General features: G+C 29.8%; 1 protein-coding gene across 1 annotated transcript; it reads left to right on the top strand.

The window, feature by feature from the left end:
• The first annotated feature begins 112 nt into the window (after positions 1-112).
• On the top strand, positions 113-15,109 carry LOC134721083 (cyclic nucleotide-binding domain-containing protein 1-like). The gene is made up of 14 exons (XM_063583800.1): positions 113-265; positions 1,245-1,329; positions 2,057-2,167; positions 2,716-2,762; positions 3,047-3,221; positions 3,659-3,807; positions 4,350-4,486; positions 5,128-5,186; positions 5,624-5,702; positions 6,385-6,517; positions 7,230-7,336; positions 8,135-8,285; positions 13,766-13,833; positions 14,952-15,109. The coding sequence occupies exons 1-14, from the start codon at positions 190-192 to the stop codon at positions 15,081-15,083; spliced, it is 1,509 nt and encodes a 502-aa protein (XP_063439870.1). The 5' UTR covers positions 113-189; the 3' UTR covers positions 15,084-15,109.
• Positions 15,110-16,588: the final 1,479 nt, after the last annotated feature.

Raw genomic sequence — 16,588 nt, 5'->3', positions numbered from 1 at the left:
ATAATATTCATTATAAAATTTTATTCAAGTTATGATTATATCTCAATGATTTTTTAATAATAAAAAACATATTTGTGTTAGGTATAATCCGAAAATATTCTCGTTGCTTGGACAATTTTGTAAACAATATGGCGGCATAAACAAAAAGCAGGTGCCCGTTTGGATTGGAAAGAATTAGTATTTCTAATAATGGCTCTAGTTAAAGTTGACCAAAGTATTTCAAAGCCAGGATGGGTTTCTCATTTTGGAAAGAAAGCCAAAGATAGTAAGAAATATTCATTTAAAAAAATATATATTTCAAATATGTATAAAATTGAATATATGGTCAGATCATATGATACATGTACATATGTATATGTTTTTGTACCTCATATGACTTCATATATGTTTTCTCAATGGAAATTGTGACGTCTCAATGCATTCTTAATATGGGGACGAAGTCCCCAATTACGGTTGAAAAATCAATGAAAAAAAAAAAAAAAAAAAAATCTGGGAAAATTTCCCGATTTTTTCATTGTACTAATGAACTGAAAATCGTTAACTTTTTTTCTTCAGATCTAGTTCCTGTTCCGGTTTTCCCGCATTTGCGCAGAAATCTGTCTTGTTTGCATGAGACTTTAATTTTTTTTTATATTTATCAGTCTAGTAAAACATAAGATTGGATCTCAATACAAATTCAATTTTAATAATTGTTTGATATGAAAAAAACCGTTACGTTACCTGATGAAAGCGTTTCTTTTGTTTACATCGAATATGACGTCATAACTTAAAGAACGTCACAGCTAATTCCCTAACAACAGAACCAAAATCAGGAACGTTACGTACGGTATTTCGGTTTCTTTTATCAACATGATTGAATTAAGAAAATAATACATACAGACTTCGTCCCCATTCACAGGTTATTATGAAAACCAACGAGGCACGGATATATGTTTGAAAGGCTATATATTATAAGTGTTACCAAAAAAGTATAAAATAATGGTTGACTTACGATACAAATCCTTGGTTTTACTAATGTGACAGAATTGCTTCCCTTAGTATATGTGGTAGATACTTAGTCAACAGTAAGCATACCTGCCAATTTTTCAAAATGTCCATGGGGGTTTTGTGTGCACGATGGCTGTCATAGTCCTAAAAAAACCTTCAAGGGGGCCTGTAAATACATTTTAATTTTAATTGAAAATAATGTGAAATTGTACATTATGCATTTTTTTTAACATTGCTTTCTTTTCTTTTCATTTTAGCATACAAGCATGAAGATATTCCAACTCCAACAATTGATTATGAAAAGTTAAAAATGTTATGTGGAATTGAAGGATTGAAGGGAAGGTAATAATCATTTAACAAGAAAGTCTGAAAGAGAACTAGTACTCTCTAGCTGGTATTTGATAGTTGAAGTGTTATCTAAAATATTGTATAATTATATATTACAGAATCAATTTAAAAAGAACTTTATAAATACAATGGTCTTTGTTCTCATTCTCAGTCTTTCAGACAAATCACATTATCCATTGTATAAGCATGATGCTGAGCAACAGGTGTTAATGCATAATCAGCATTCCACATTTCAATCTGTCCTGACCCATTGATTTTGACAGAAAGGGTATAGATTTGATTCTCAGCAATTTTTATTCCCTATCTTGATATAAAGCATCTTAAACATTTCATGAAACTTATATATATATCTGTTTTTTTCTTTCTTTCATAGATAGTACATATGGTTCACCTAACACAGAAATGTGAAAGTGTTAGTTGAGCATATCATATCCTATTGCATGTATGGGCACATATTCTTGTTACTTTTATTATTAATACAAAATGTATGTTTGTTTTTGTACCATGCTTATTATTGTTGTTGTAATTAACTAAGCTTAAGACTATGAATTATAATACTGATGCAGGATAAGAGAAGATATAAGACTGCTAGTTTACAGTTAAGTGCTTTTCATACATGTGCCAGTATGTAGTATCATTATACAATTACTTGTGTTCTGTTTGATTTCTTAAAAATTGTATACGTTGCCATTACAATTGCACTGTGTACAATGTGTTTCAGAGAGGACGAGAGGAGCTCTGAAGAAGCACACGAAACCTTTATGACAAATTACAAAGAAATTTTTGCCAAACCACCAAGCAAAAGAATTTTTCATGCACAGTCCAAAAAAAGGTAAATTTTAATAGTCCTGTTGAAATTCATCTTCCTGATGTTTATTCATTGACATAACAAGAGTGAACCTTTTGTAGTAGAACATTTGTTCACCCATAGAGGTTTCTTTTTACTATCATATCATTTGGTTAAATTGTATCTCCCTGAATTTATCATATCCAACATCTATTTTATTTATATGAAAATCTACACTATATCAAGAAAATGTTTATATATTATGACAAATGTTGATTTTGCTCCTGTTTGTATGTACTACTAATCAATTATAATGTTAGATATGTAAAATGCATAGTTATCTAAGAAGCCAAAAATCAATAATAAGCATTGATAAATAAAAAAGCTATAAATCTTTAAAAAAAATTATGTTAAAAAAAAAAAAAAATAATAATATAAGCCTGAACTAAGTACAAAATATATTATATGTATCTTGATTCAAGTACTATATATGTAAAAGAATGATTCTAGAATATCAGAATAAATAGGAGTATATACATGTATTGCAACAGTTTACCATTAATAATTATTCATACTTTTCTTGTTTGTTATAGTGTAGATAAGTTTTCATCACAGATGAGCATTACCCACAATGCAACAGGTAACTTTATTATATATTAACATATTGTATAAACCATGTCTATCAATTATTCAAACTGGCAATGATAGAAAAGAAATGCATGATAATTTAAAATTTGAAAGGGAGATAATCATTTGGTTTTTTTCCCTGATATATGAAATGTATAATTCATGTTGTAAATATAAACATTTGTGAGATTAGCCAATATGACTTTAAGTTGTAGATCTTTTTAGAAGTAAATTACTTTATCAAATAGAATGAATACAGGTGAACATTTTTTTTTAATGCTGATCTGATATTTACAGGAAAGAAAACAGATGAATTAAAAGCTGCAAGAGACAAGAAGAACTATCCAATAGATGAAATAACACATGACATCAGGGATTACCTCCCTTTGTTACACAAGGAAAGGAAAAGTGAACATCCAGAGGCTGTCAGAGCAGACAATTTAAATACTCTCCGAAAACTTCTCAGGAAATTGTAAGTTTTTCAAAAAAAATTGAGAATAGGAATACATGGATTAAAAAGAAAATCAATATATATTCATTTTGCTGTTACACAATTTCTAAATTAATGTCTCTACTTTAAATTTACATTGATAAGGTCAAAATGAAGAATGTTAGTATATAATTTTAAACAGTTTTATCATACATATAGTTTTGTATTGTTAGTACGAAAAGACAATTGCATAAATGGAAGCTAATTTAAACTAGAAGTAAAAAAAAATTTAGCATAATTATTTACTTATACAATCCATGCAAATAATCAATTTAATATTTATACGGTAAAAAAATCCATGAAAACCTTTTAGTTGTGAGATAAATTTTCTCAAAAATCGACGCTCCCCCCCCCCAAAAAAAAATTTTGCCCAGTTATTCATTGCATTTATTAATTCCATAATTTATTATTATTTTCAGACCATTTGAAAGGACTGCCTCAGACAATGACAAAATATTTTCAATTTTCAAAACATTTAGATTTTTCGATGACAATGTTCCAGATAATATTCTTAAGGAACTATGTGTTGTAGCTTTATTTGAGCAGTGGAAAGATACAGATTTTACAGGTAATACAGTCATCAGTATTTATATTTTATTATATACTTAGAAGTAAATACAATTAACTACATTGTATGTGTAACACAGTCAATTACTATTTGCTGTATCAGCTAACTGCAGAGCTAATGGGATTTTATCTGTTCCTCTGGTTTCTACATGTGTGATATTTAAAAAAACAACTGATATTCTTTATAAAAATAAGAAGATGTGATATGATTGCCATAATGAGACGACTTACCAAACAAGACCAAAATAAGGTAGATGTGAACATATAAAATAAATATAGGGTAAGCATCAACCAGACAACAAACTGTACCAAATTATGAAGATCAAGATATGTTCTTTAAAAACAGACAAACATATCAATATGTCAAACTCTACATTAATGAAAGTCTAGATAAATCATGAGGGTTGGATGGGGTTTACAGAAAAGAGAAAGATATATAGGCCATAAACAAAAAAAAGAACATTTTTTTTATTTAAATCAAGAATTAATCAAAATTTACAATTATTTATCTCTTGGTGTTGACAATGTATTCTTTTATTTCAGTCTTTGGTAGAAATGGTTTATATATGGTGTTAAAAGGTTCAGTACGACCTTTGACATATCCTCATTTAAATACCCCAGACAACATTGTAGATTCTAGATCACCAACCCCAATACTGACAGAGGAATCTAAAGACGTTGTAAGTACTTCATAAGACAAACAAATAATGTAAAATATACTCTTACTTGACTGTCCATGCCAGTCTGTCAAGGTTGACTGGTATCTTCTTTATTATACATTTTGTTTAAAAGTCATCAGAAGATTATTAATCATCAAGTTATGCCATTTTTATTTTTTTTAAATTTGAATTTCTTGCATGTAAAAGAATGTAGCATTGCAGGTCTTGGAGACATCAAACAGTCTTCAATAATATATCAAGTAAAACAGAACTTGTAAAATATATGACTTTATGATTTGATTTTTGATTTTTGGTGTTTGAACACCACTTTTAAGCACAGCATTTAGACTATTTTGTGGTGTCAGTCCTGAAGAAAACCACAGACCTTTGATAGGAAAACTGACAATCCTAGTCAATTTGGATTGGAGTCAAGTGCACCTACACGAGGGAGGTTTGAACTCACAAGCTCAGTAGTAACTACCTAATCTTCTTGGCAACCAAGGGCCCTATTAATTTATGAATACATTTTATACATATGTGACTTTATAAGTACATTGTATAAATATATGACTTTATAAACACATTTTCCGTGTTTAATAGTTTTTTCTTTTTGTTTCAATTATTTCAATTTATACTGTAGATGAGTATTTCATATTTTTCAGTTACAACCAGGTGATTTCTTTGGTACATTAGATAAAATTGAAAGAAAACCTGGTTCAAGGTAAATCATTTTTATTTTTTTATTTTGAATTTGATTATCTTGTAAAAATATAAGTAGATATGGTATGATTGTCATATGGCAAATGAGAAATTTATTTGACTTGAAAGTAAAGCCTGTTTAAGGGTTTCAGTGGCTGAATGGTTCTTTTCCTGGTACTTATATTTCTTACTTCCCTGGAAAATAAAACTAATCACCATGAAATTTAAATTTGAAACATAAAAATTCATTCTTTTTAAAATTAAACATAGGATTTGAAGTATAAACAAAATTCAAAGTAAAATCAGTAATGCAGTAACAGTATTTACTTGTGTTTATTCAATATAAAATTTTCTGCATGTATGCCTCTTTAAAATATATGGGCAAAAATGTAAGTATATAACAAATTATTTATGGATATCTTATTATGTATGTACTAAAGAATTTTTTTATATTTATAGGATTTTCAGTGTAGAAACTGTTGAGCCAAACTGTGAATTCTTGAAAATTTTATCAACAGATTATACAAAAGTTATAACAGTAAGTTAAACTCAAGACATTTAAGCTGACCAATGGCTAAATGTAACCATGGTTTTGAGCAACTCAGTTCTGAGGTCTAGAACTAACTGTATTGAAATTTATCATAGAATAGAGTTGTTTACAATAAAATCCCTCAAGGCTTTTTACAACACATTTACTATCATATCAATTAATAAATATCTTGTTACATTCAAAAATAGAGGAATATGAACTGCTTAGCATTCCAGAACAACTGAGTTCATTCTCAAGACTTTCAAAACTTGAAAGATGCACTCACCCTAACTTTTGGAGCTGGTCAAAGTCCACTATTGAGCCTCTGTTTCAGGCATATGGACTTTATGTTGCAGACTAAGATTAAAATAATCTGCTTTCTTATTGTATATATGTGGTTGTATAAAATGAGGATGAATACAAAGATATGCACATTTTACTACCTGAAACAAATAATTATAGATCTATATGAGTGATTTAAGTTATTAACTTTGTTGTGTTTGCCAAACTGTTATGAGGATAACTGCTTTTCTTGTTGAGAGTTTGGCACTATTTTGCACTGACTCATCTAGTTTTGAGCAGATGACACACCATTAATAAAAACTTGTGAATCTTTAGACATTACTCTTGTATATGATTCCGTTTCATCTCCAGAACAATTAAAAAAATATATAATCTTTTTTTTTTTAAGCAAATAGATACTAGAAGTAATGCTGAGAAGAAGAATTTGTTATTAACTTGTGGTAGATTCCAAGGCTGGTCAGACCAGACCATTGTCCAAGTGGCCAAATTAATTGAATGGGTCTCATTCCCTCCAAATACAAGTAAGAAATACCTTAGAGGTTATTTATTTTACAAATTTACTACTATTCTTTATGTTTATTCAGCCGTGTCTTTTGATTTTGATTAAAAAATTTATGAAAAATTTTGATATTAAAAACCCATGAAATGAAACAAAAAGTGATTCTTTGTATCTATTTATGACACAAAATCCATGCATGGACATGCCATAGTCCAAAATGAAGAAACAGTGCTATAATTTACTTTTCAACTCAAAACCAGAGTGAGGCCTTCAAGAAGGAGTATAAGCTCACATCTAATTGAAATTTCAAGAGGGTCTGAGTTGAGCATCTTTTGGGTCAAATTTATTTTCTTGGTGTAGGCAACACATTGAAAAACACAGATGATTGGTAACAATAAAATTTATTACAAAAAAGTACAAAGAAAACTAACAAAAACTGAAATGATTTACTCAAGTCTCATTGTAAAAGACAAATTCAATTTGAATATTTGAATATAGACAACCTCATGGGTCATCAAGATATTGTTTAGATAACTTGGCAGGACATAATTGATACCTGTTTTTATAAGTTCTTTAATGTTTTAGAGGAAGGGGAATAACAAAAAGTCAGCCTTATGGTAAAATTTCAAAACTTTAAATTTGAAAGTTGGTGGCACCAAAGAATAGAACTGTAAAATCTGTGCTTTCTATTTTCTGATTTATTGGTTTTTAATTTGCACAATGTCTATTTATAGTTTTAGTAAGTGAAGGTTATAAAGCACCATATATTGGTTTTATTAAATCTGGGGAGTGCCATGTTTTACGTCAAGTGGAAGTCATGAAAGGAAAGGCTGGTCACAAGGTAAGATTTTTATTAAGTGCTTTGTATTGCTTTATTAATGCATACTGTATATAGTTTTTGACAAGTTGAGGAAAAACACATTTTTCAAAATGGATTATTGTTTCTCATCATTAGAAAAAGAAAAACACTTAATATTTAGTAACATTATATGTTCATTCATATTTTTAGTATTTTGCATGTAGGCACAAAAGAAACAAATCTATTATTTAAGTAATTATCAATGTCTAAAATAAATTTTTAAATTGTGAAAATGATAAAATATAAGTGGCAAATATCTAAGAACAATCTCCATACAACAAAGTTATTTATTACCTCGATAAAATTATACTATTTCAAAGACATTTCATATGAAAAAGAAGATGTAGTATGATTGCCAATGAGACAACTCTCCACAAGAGACCAAATGACACCAAAATAAACAGCTATAGGTCTATGGCTTCAACAATGAGTAATGCCCATACCGCATATCAGCTATAAAAGGCCCAGAAGTTACAAATGTCAAACAATTCAAACAAGAAAACTAACTATAACTTGTTTGTATGTTTTTTTTTCAAGCTTTCAATGCACCATTCAATTTTCATCATTTAAAATCAAATTGATGCAACTGCATATTTTCAATTTTTGTTTTTAATTTAGAAATTTCCAAACTAAGATCCCTAACAAAAAATTGACCCCATTTACAATAACAACTAGAATAAGCATTTTTTAAACTCATTGTGTTTTCATTTCAATGTATTTTTAATCACATTTTTTCTTAGAATAATACTTAAAACTTCATATAATTGTTAAATATTTCAGGAGAAGAAAATGAAGCATGTAGTTATGGGAAGACTAACAGTATCACAATCATTTGGTGAAATCAGTGTTTTAAAAGATGAACCAATTACCTGTTCTATAGTTACTGCAACCAATGTATCATTAGGGATAATAAAACCAGAGAGAATACAAGGTAAAGGAGATAACTGATGTAAATGTATCATTAGGAATAATAAAACCAGAGAGAATACAAGGTAAGGGAGATAACTGATGTAAATGTATCATTAGGAATAATAAAACCAGAGAGAATACAAGATAAGGAAGATAACTGATGCAAATGTATCATTAGGAATAATAAAACCAGAGAGAATACAAGGTAGGGAAATAACTGATGCAAATGTAACATTAGGGATAATAAAACCAGAGAGAATACAAGGTAAGGGAAATAACTGATGCAAATGTATCATTAGGAATAATAAAACCAGAGAGAATACAAGGTAGGGAAATAACTGATGCAAATGTATCATTAGGAATAATAAAACCAGAGAGAATACAAGGTAAGGGAGATAACTGATGCAAATGTATCATTAGGAATAATAAAACCAGAGAGAATACAAGGTAAGGAGATAACTGAGGCAAATGTATCATTAGGAATAATAAAACCAGAGAGAATACAAGGTAGGGAAATAACTGATGCAAATGTATCATTAGGAATAATAAAACCAGAGAGAATACAAGGTAGGGAAATAACTGATGCAAATGTATCATTAGGAATAATAAAACCAGAGAGAAAACAAGGTAAGGGAGATAACTGATGCAAATGTATCATTAGGAATAATAAAACCAGAGAGAATACAAGGTAAGGGAAATAACTGATGCAAATGTATCATTAGGAATAATAAAACCAGAGAGAATACAAGGTAAGGGAGATAACTGATACAAATGTATCATTAGGAATAATAAAACCAGAGAGAATACAAGGTAGGGAAATAACTGATGCAAATGTATCATTAGGAATAATAAAACCAGAGAGAATACAAGGTAAGGGAGATAACTAATGCAAATGTATCATTAGGAATAATAAAACCAGAGAGAATACAAGGTAAGGGAGATAACTGATGCAAATGTATCATTAGGAATAATAAAACCAGAGAGAATACAAGGTAAGGGAGATAACTGATGCAAATGTTTCATTAGGAATAATAAAACCAGAGAGAAAACAAGGTAAGGGAGATAACTGATGCAAATGTATCATTAGGAATAATAAAACCAGAGAGAATACAAGGTAGGGAAATAACTGATGCAAATGTATCATTAGGAATAATAAAACCAGAGAGAATACAAGGTAAGGGAGATAACTGATGCAAATGTATCATTAGGGATAATAAAACCAGAGAGAATACAAGGTAAGGGAGATAACTGATGCAAATGTATCATTAGGAATAATAAAACCAGAGAGAATACAAGGTAAGGGAGATAACTGATGCAAATGTATCATTAGGGATAATAAAACCAGAGAGAATACAAGGTAAGGGAAATAACTGAGGCAAATGTATCATTAGGAATAATAAAACCAGAGAGAAAACAAGGTAAGGGAGATAACTGATGCAAATGTATCATTAGGAATAATAAAACCAGAGAGAATACAAGGTAAGGAGATAACTGATGCAAATGTATCATTAGGAATAATAAAACCAGAGAGAATACAAGGTAAGGGAAATAACTGATGCAAATGTATCATTAGGAATAATAAAACCAGAGAGAATACAAGGTAAGGAGATAACTGATGCAAATGTATCATTAGGAATAATAAAAACCAGAGAGAATACAAGGTAAGGGAAATAACTGATGCAAATGTATCATTAGGAATAATAAAACCAGAGAGAATACAAGGTAAGGGAGATAACTAATGCAAATGTATCATTAGGGATAATAAAACCAGAGAAAATACAAGGAAAGGGAGATAACTGATGCAAATGTATCATTAGGAATAATTAAACCAGAGAGAATACAAGGTAAGGGAAATAACTGATGCAAATGTATCATTAGGAATAATAAAACCAGAGAGAATACAAGGTAAGGTAGATAACTGATGCAAATGTATCATTAGGAATAATAAAACCAGAGAGAATACAAGGTAAGGGAAATAACTGATGCAAATGTATCATTAGGAATAATAAAACCAGAGAGAATACAAGGTAAGGGAGATAACAAATGCAAATGTATCATTAGAGATAATAAAACCAGAGAGAATACAAGGTAAGGGAGATAACTGATGCAAATGTATCATTAGGAATAATAAAACCAGAGAGAATACAAGGTAAGGGAGATAACAAATGCAAATGTATCATTAGAGATAATAAAACCAGAGAGAATACAAGGTAAGGGAGATAACAAATGCAAATGTATCATTAGAGATAATAAAACCAGAGAAAATACAAGGTAAGGGAGATAACTGATGCAAATGTATCATTAGGAATAATAAAACCAGAGAGAATACAAGGTAAGGGAAATAACTGAGGCAAATGTATCATTAGGAATAATAAAACCAGAGAGAAAACAAGGTAAGGGAGATAACTGATGCAAATGTATCATTAGGAATAATAAAACCAGAGAGAATACAAGGTAAGGGAAATAACTGAGGCAAATGTATCATTAGGAATAATAAAACCAGAGAGAATACAAGGTAAGGAGATAACTGATGCAAATGTATCATTAGGAATAATAAAACCAGAGAGAAAACAAGGTAAGGGAGATAACTGATGCAAATGTATCATTAGGAATAATAAAACCAGAGAGAATACAAGATAAGGAAGATAACTGATGCAAATGTATCATTAGGAATAATAAAACCAGAGAGAATACAAGGTAAGGGAGATAACTGATGCAAATGTATCATTAGGAATAATAAAACCAGAGAGAATACAAGGTAGGGAAATAACTGATGCAAATGTATCATTAGGAATAATAAAACCAGAGAGAAAACAAGGTAAGGGAGATAACTAATGCAAATGTATCATTAGGAATAATAAATCCAGAGAGAATACAAGGTAAGGGAGATAACTGATGCAAATGTATCATTAGGAATAATAAAACCAGAGAGAATACAAGGTAGGGAAATAACTGATGCAAATGTATCATTAGGAATAATAAAACCAGAGAGAATACAAGGTAAGGAGATAACTGATGCAAATGTATCATTAGGAATAATAAAACCAGAGAGAATACAAGGTAAGGAGATAACTGATGCAAATGTATCATTAGGAATAATAAAACCAGAGAGAATACAAGGTAAGGGAGATAACTGATGCAAATGTATCATTAGGAATAATAAAACCAGAGAGAATACAAGGTAAGGGAGATAACTGATGCAAATGTATCATTAGGAATAATAAAACCAGAGAGAATACAAGGTAAGGGAAATAACTGAGGCAAATGTATCATTAGGAATAATAAAACCAGAGAGAAAACAAGGTAAGGAGATAACTGATGCAAATGTATCATTAGGAATAATAAAACCAGAGAGAATACAAGGTAGGGAAATAACTGATGCAAATGTATCATTAGGAATAATAAAACCAGAGAGAAAACAAGGTAAGGGAGATAACTGATGCAAATGTATCATTAGGAATAATAAAACCAGAGAGAATACAAGGTAAGGGAGATAACTGATGCAAATGTATCATTAGGAATAATAAAACCAGAGAGAATACAAGGTAAGGGAGATAACTGATGCAAATGTATCATTAGGAATAATAAAACCAGAGAGAATACAAGGTAAGGGAGATAACTGATGCAAATGTATCATTAGGAATAATAAAACCAGAGAGAATACAAGGTAAGGGAGATAACTGATGTAAATGTATCATTAGGAATAATAAAACCAGAGAGAATACAAGGTAAGGAGATAACTGATGCAAATGTATCATTAGGAATAATAAAACCAGAGAGAATACAAGGTAAGGAGATAACTGATGCAAATGTATCATTAGGAATAATAAAACCAGAGAGAATACAAGGTAAGGGAAATAACTGATGCAAATGTATCATTAGGAATAATAAAACCAGAGAGAATACAAGGTAAGGGAGATAACTGATGCAAATGTATCATTAGGAATAATAAAACCAGAGAGAATACAAGGTAAGGGAGATAACTGATGTAAATGTATCATTAGGAATAATAAAACCAGAGAGAATACAAGGTAAGGAGATAACTGATGCAAATGTATCATTAGGAATAATAAAACCAGAGAGAATACAAGATAAGGAAGATAACTGATGCAAATGTTTCATTAGGGATAATAAAACCAGAGAGAATACAAGGTAAGGGAGATAACTGATGCAAATGTATCATTAGGAATAATAAAACCAGAGAGAATACAAGGTAAGGAGATAACTGATGCAAATGTATCATTAGGAATAATAAAACCAGAGAGAATACAAGGTAAGGGAGATAACTGATGCAAATGTATCATAAGGGATAATAAAACCAGAGAGAATACAAGGTAAGGGAAATAACTGAGGCAAATGTATCATTAGGAATAATAAAACCAGAGAGAATACAAGGTAGGGAAATAACTGATGCAAATGTATCATTAGGAATAATAAAACCAGAGAGAATACAAGGTAAGGGAGATAACTGATGCAAATGTATCATTAGGAATAATAAAACCAGAGAGAATACAAGGTAGGGAAATAACTGATGCAAATGTATCATTAGGAATAATAAAACCAGAGAGAATACAAGATAAGGAAGATAACTGATGCAAATGTATCATTAGGAATAATAAAACCAGAGAGAATACAAGGTAAGGGAGATAACTGATGCAAATGTATCATTAGGAATAATAAAACCAGAGAGAATACAAGGTAAGGGAAATAACTGATGCAAATGTATCATTAGGAATAATAAAACCAGAGAGAAAACAAGGTAAGGGAGATAACTGCTACAAATGTATCATTAGGAATAATAAAACCAGAGAGAATACATGGTAAAGGAGATAACTGATGCAAATGTATCATTAGGAATAATAAAACCAGAGAGAAAACAAGGTAAGGAGATAACTGATGCAAATGTTTCATTAGGAATAATAAAACCAGAGAGAATACAAGGTAAGGGAGATAACTGATGTAAATGTATCATTAGGAATAATAAAACCAGAGAGAATACAAGGTAAGGGAGATAACTGATGCAAATGTATCATTAGGAATAATAAAACCAGAGAGAATACAGGGTAAGGGAGTTAACTGATGCAAATGTATCATTAGGAATAATAAAACCAGAGAGAATACAAGGTAAGGGAGATAACTGATGCAAATGTATCATTAGGAATAATAAAACCAGAGAGAATACAAGGTAAGGGAGATAACTGATGCAAATGTATCATTAGGAATAATAAAACCAGAGAGAATACAAGGGAGATAATTGATACAAATGTATCATTAGGGATAATAAAACCAGAGAGAATACAAGGTAAGGGAGATAACTGATGCAAATGTATCATTAGGGATAATAAAACCAGAGAGAATACAAGGTAAGGGAAATAACTGATGCAAATGTATTTCTAATCTAGGGGATATAAAACAATAAGAACAGAAAAATCTAAATTGAGAAAACAGTTTTCCTTTAAAGTAATTATGTAAAGGTTGAATCAGATTTTTGTTTCCTTTCAGAACTAGATGATGTTACCATACAGTTATTTACACAGTCAAATGAACCTACATTTAACAGTTTTAGTAAGGTAAGTGTAATGTTGTAGGTAATATGGATGGATTGATCACTGTTTGATGTCCAGTGGCAGATTAAATGCAAATTCAGTATGAGAACATAATGGGATGAAATAATTTTGTCATTGATTGCCATGAGGAGTCAGATTTTAATGTGCTAGTTTGCAGAAAGACGTCACCCTATATAGACACTAAATGAAGCAGCTTATACAGTTTTTCAAGTGCTAGTTTTGGCCCTGCATGAGTTTGAATCCACAAGCACTGAGATTTTTAAAGCAAATTTGTTTGCCTTGTAGTACTGTAGTATTTTTATAGAAAGAAAAATTTCAAAATGTTTTATTTGATTTATTATATTTTCAATTTTATGGTTAAGTATATATTTTAAAGTGTATATTCGGTTGTAGTATCATCTTGATAAAGAAAATTCAGAAAATGTTAATTTCCTATCAAAAGAATACAACAATTTATATTTGTTATGTATAAACTTAATCAGTCAGTACAAAATTGGGAATTATCTCCCTTTATTACTATATTTACAGGATGAAATTCAAGATGAATACATAAATTATCTCCCTTCGATACTATATTTACAGGATGAAATTCAAGATGAATACATAAATTATCTCCCTTTGTTACTATATTTACAGGATGAAATTCAAGATGAATACATAAATTATCTCCCTTTATTACTATGTTTACAGGATGAAATTCAAGATGAAGACATAAATTATCTCCCTTTATTACTATATTTACAGGATGAAATTCAAGATGAATACATAAATTATCTCCCTTTATTACTATATTTACAGGATGAAATTCAAGATGAATACATAAATTATCTCCCTTTATTACTATATTTACAGGATGAAATTCAAGATGAATTCATAAATTATCTCCCTTTATTACTATATTTACAAAATGAAATTCAAGATGAATACATAAATTATCTCCCTTTATTACTATATTTTCAAAATGAAATTCAAGATGAATACATAAATTATCTCCCTTTATTACTATATTTACAGGATGAAATTCAAGATGAATACATAAATTATCTCCCTTTATTACTATATTTACAGATGAAATTCAAGATGAATACATAAATTATCTCCCTTTATTATTATATTTACAGGATGAAATTCAAGATGAATACATGAATCAAGAACTCAAACAACAGTGGAACGAGTTTAAACATAGTGTTGTTGTAGATGTTATAAACTCTAAAGGAATTAGACCTGGATATGGAAAATGGGCAAAATATTAACAGAAACATATCACATTGACCATAAAGAGCAGGCCCGTAGCCAGGAATTTCCAAAGGAGGGTTCGTTGGACTCACAAACTTGACTTTAACAGTCACAATTCGAACAGAACATTGACTTTAACAGTGCTTATTTGTTTTCAAGGGGGGGTTCCGACGAACCCCCCTGGCTACGGGTATGAAGAGAAACAAGATTCTGACAAAACTTGTGTTGTGATAAATCTTTATTGTAATCTCTTTATAGATGCCATAACCTTCTATAGTTGGCCAAATCATTAAATAATCATCCATTTTAAAAGTCTTTTTCCATTTAGTTCCAGTTTTCTTTTTGTCAGATATTTGAGGTAGTTTGCTAGATTTTTGATAGAATAAGATTTTCTTTAAATAAATGGAAAGACAAACAATTAAATTTGTTTAATTCTTTTGCAATAAAGCAATTTGAATGGCACTAAAACATATCTTTCTTATTGACAGTCGGTCATAGGAAAAGTGACTGAATATTGTAGATTCATTTATTTTTGATGCATATCAATTATATTGATTGAAGAAAAGTTTCATTTTTGTATACATTTGATTTCGTGGTTTTAACAAAGTCTGCATACCAGCATATATATAAAATTAGCATTTTCATCAAATATCCTACACATCATTTTTATGGTATTAATTATTTTTAAGATTGGCATATTCAATTGTATTTTGTATTTACATGTTTTTATGTTTGTTGTTTATCAAACTTTAAATTATAAAATACATGATTCATATCAAGATTCTGTGATACTATAGAACTCACATTTTATAGCCATATTGTTTTCTATTGATATATATTTATATAAGTGTAAATGTTGTTTTAAAAGTCAGCATTTGAATGTTTGTAATAAATGATGTTTTAACATTTTTACTTGACATTTGTTAATTATTTTTGTCTCGCCTGCGAAGTGTCTCAGAATGCGAGACATAAGGATGACAGTCAGCCTCGGCAACATAAACTATTTGTATAGAGTTACATGTCAAAAGGTTAGATATTTGTCCGCTTCATACCTTAGGGGAAGATACCATATGTTAAGGAGTTTCTGTTTGTTATATGCTCATGGTACTTCACAGGACTATCATTGTTCAATGACCGATTGAGAAAAAATAATTTTGGTCATGAGAAATACTCACTTATTAGGATATACATGTCTGGCAGACAACGATCATAGAAGAGAACTTGTCTCATTGGCAATCATACCACATCTTCTTTTTTATATACCTCCATAACGACGTTTTTTGACGCCACCCCTTTACTCCATAATGACGCCTTTTGACACCTGTGTAGTGCCTCAGTTAAAACGTCTTACCTAGGAAAAATCTTTATCAGACCTAATAAAATTTGTATATAATATAAAAAGGATATTCAAGAGAATATCTGACTGGAATTTCATTGATGAAATATTCCTTTTTGCAATGCATTGATACTTTAAACCTGATGATTTTTTTTTAATTGAAAAAAATCCCATGCGAACCAGGTA

This window comes from Mytilus trossulus, chromosome 6, assembly GCF_036588685.1.
Source record: "Mytilus trossulus isolate FHL-02 chromosome 6, PNRI_Mtr1.1.1.hap1, whole genome shotgun sequence".
Taxonomy (NCBI): domain Eukaryota; kingdom Metazoa; phylum Mollusca; class Bivalvia; order Mytilida; family Mytilidae; genus Mytilus; species Mytilus trossulus.
The sequence above is the reverse complement of the archived record's forward strand: the minus strand, read 5'-3'. Positions and strand labels throughout refer to the sequence as shown.

Bases quoted from the DNA above. Each gene is read 5' to 3' on its own strand.
- LOC134721083 (XM_063583800.1), top strand. From the start codon at position 190: ATGGCTCTAGTTAAAGTTGACCAAAGTATTTCAAAGCCAGGATGGGTT. The intron at 266-1,244 runs GTAAGAAATATT...TTTTCATTTTAG, and splicing joins TGGAAAGAAAGCCAAAGATA to CATACAAGCATGAAGATATT. The intron at 2,168-2,715 runs GTAAATTTTAAT...TGTTTGTTATAG, and splicing joins CATGCACAGTCCAAAAAAAG to TGTAGATAAGTTTTCATCAC.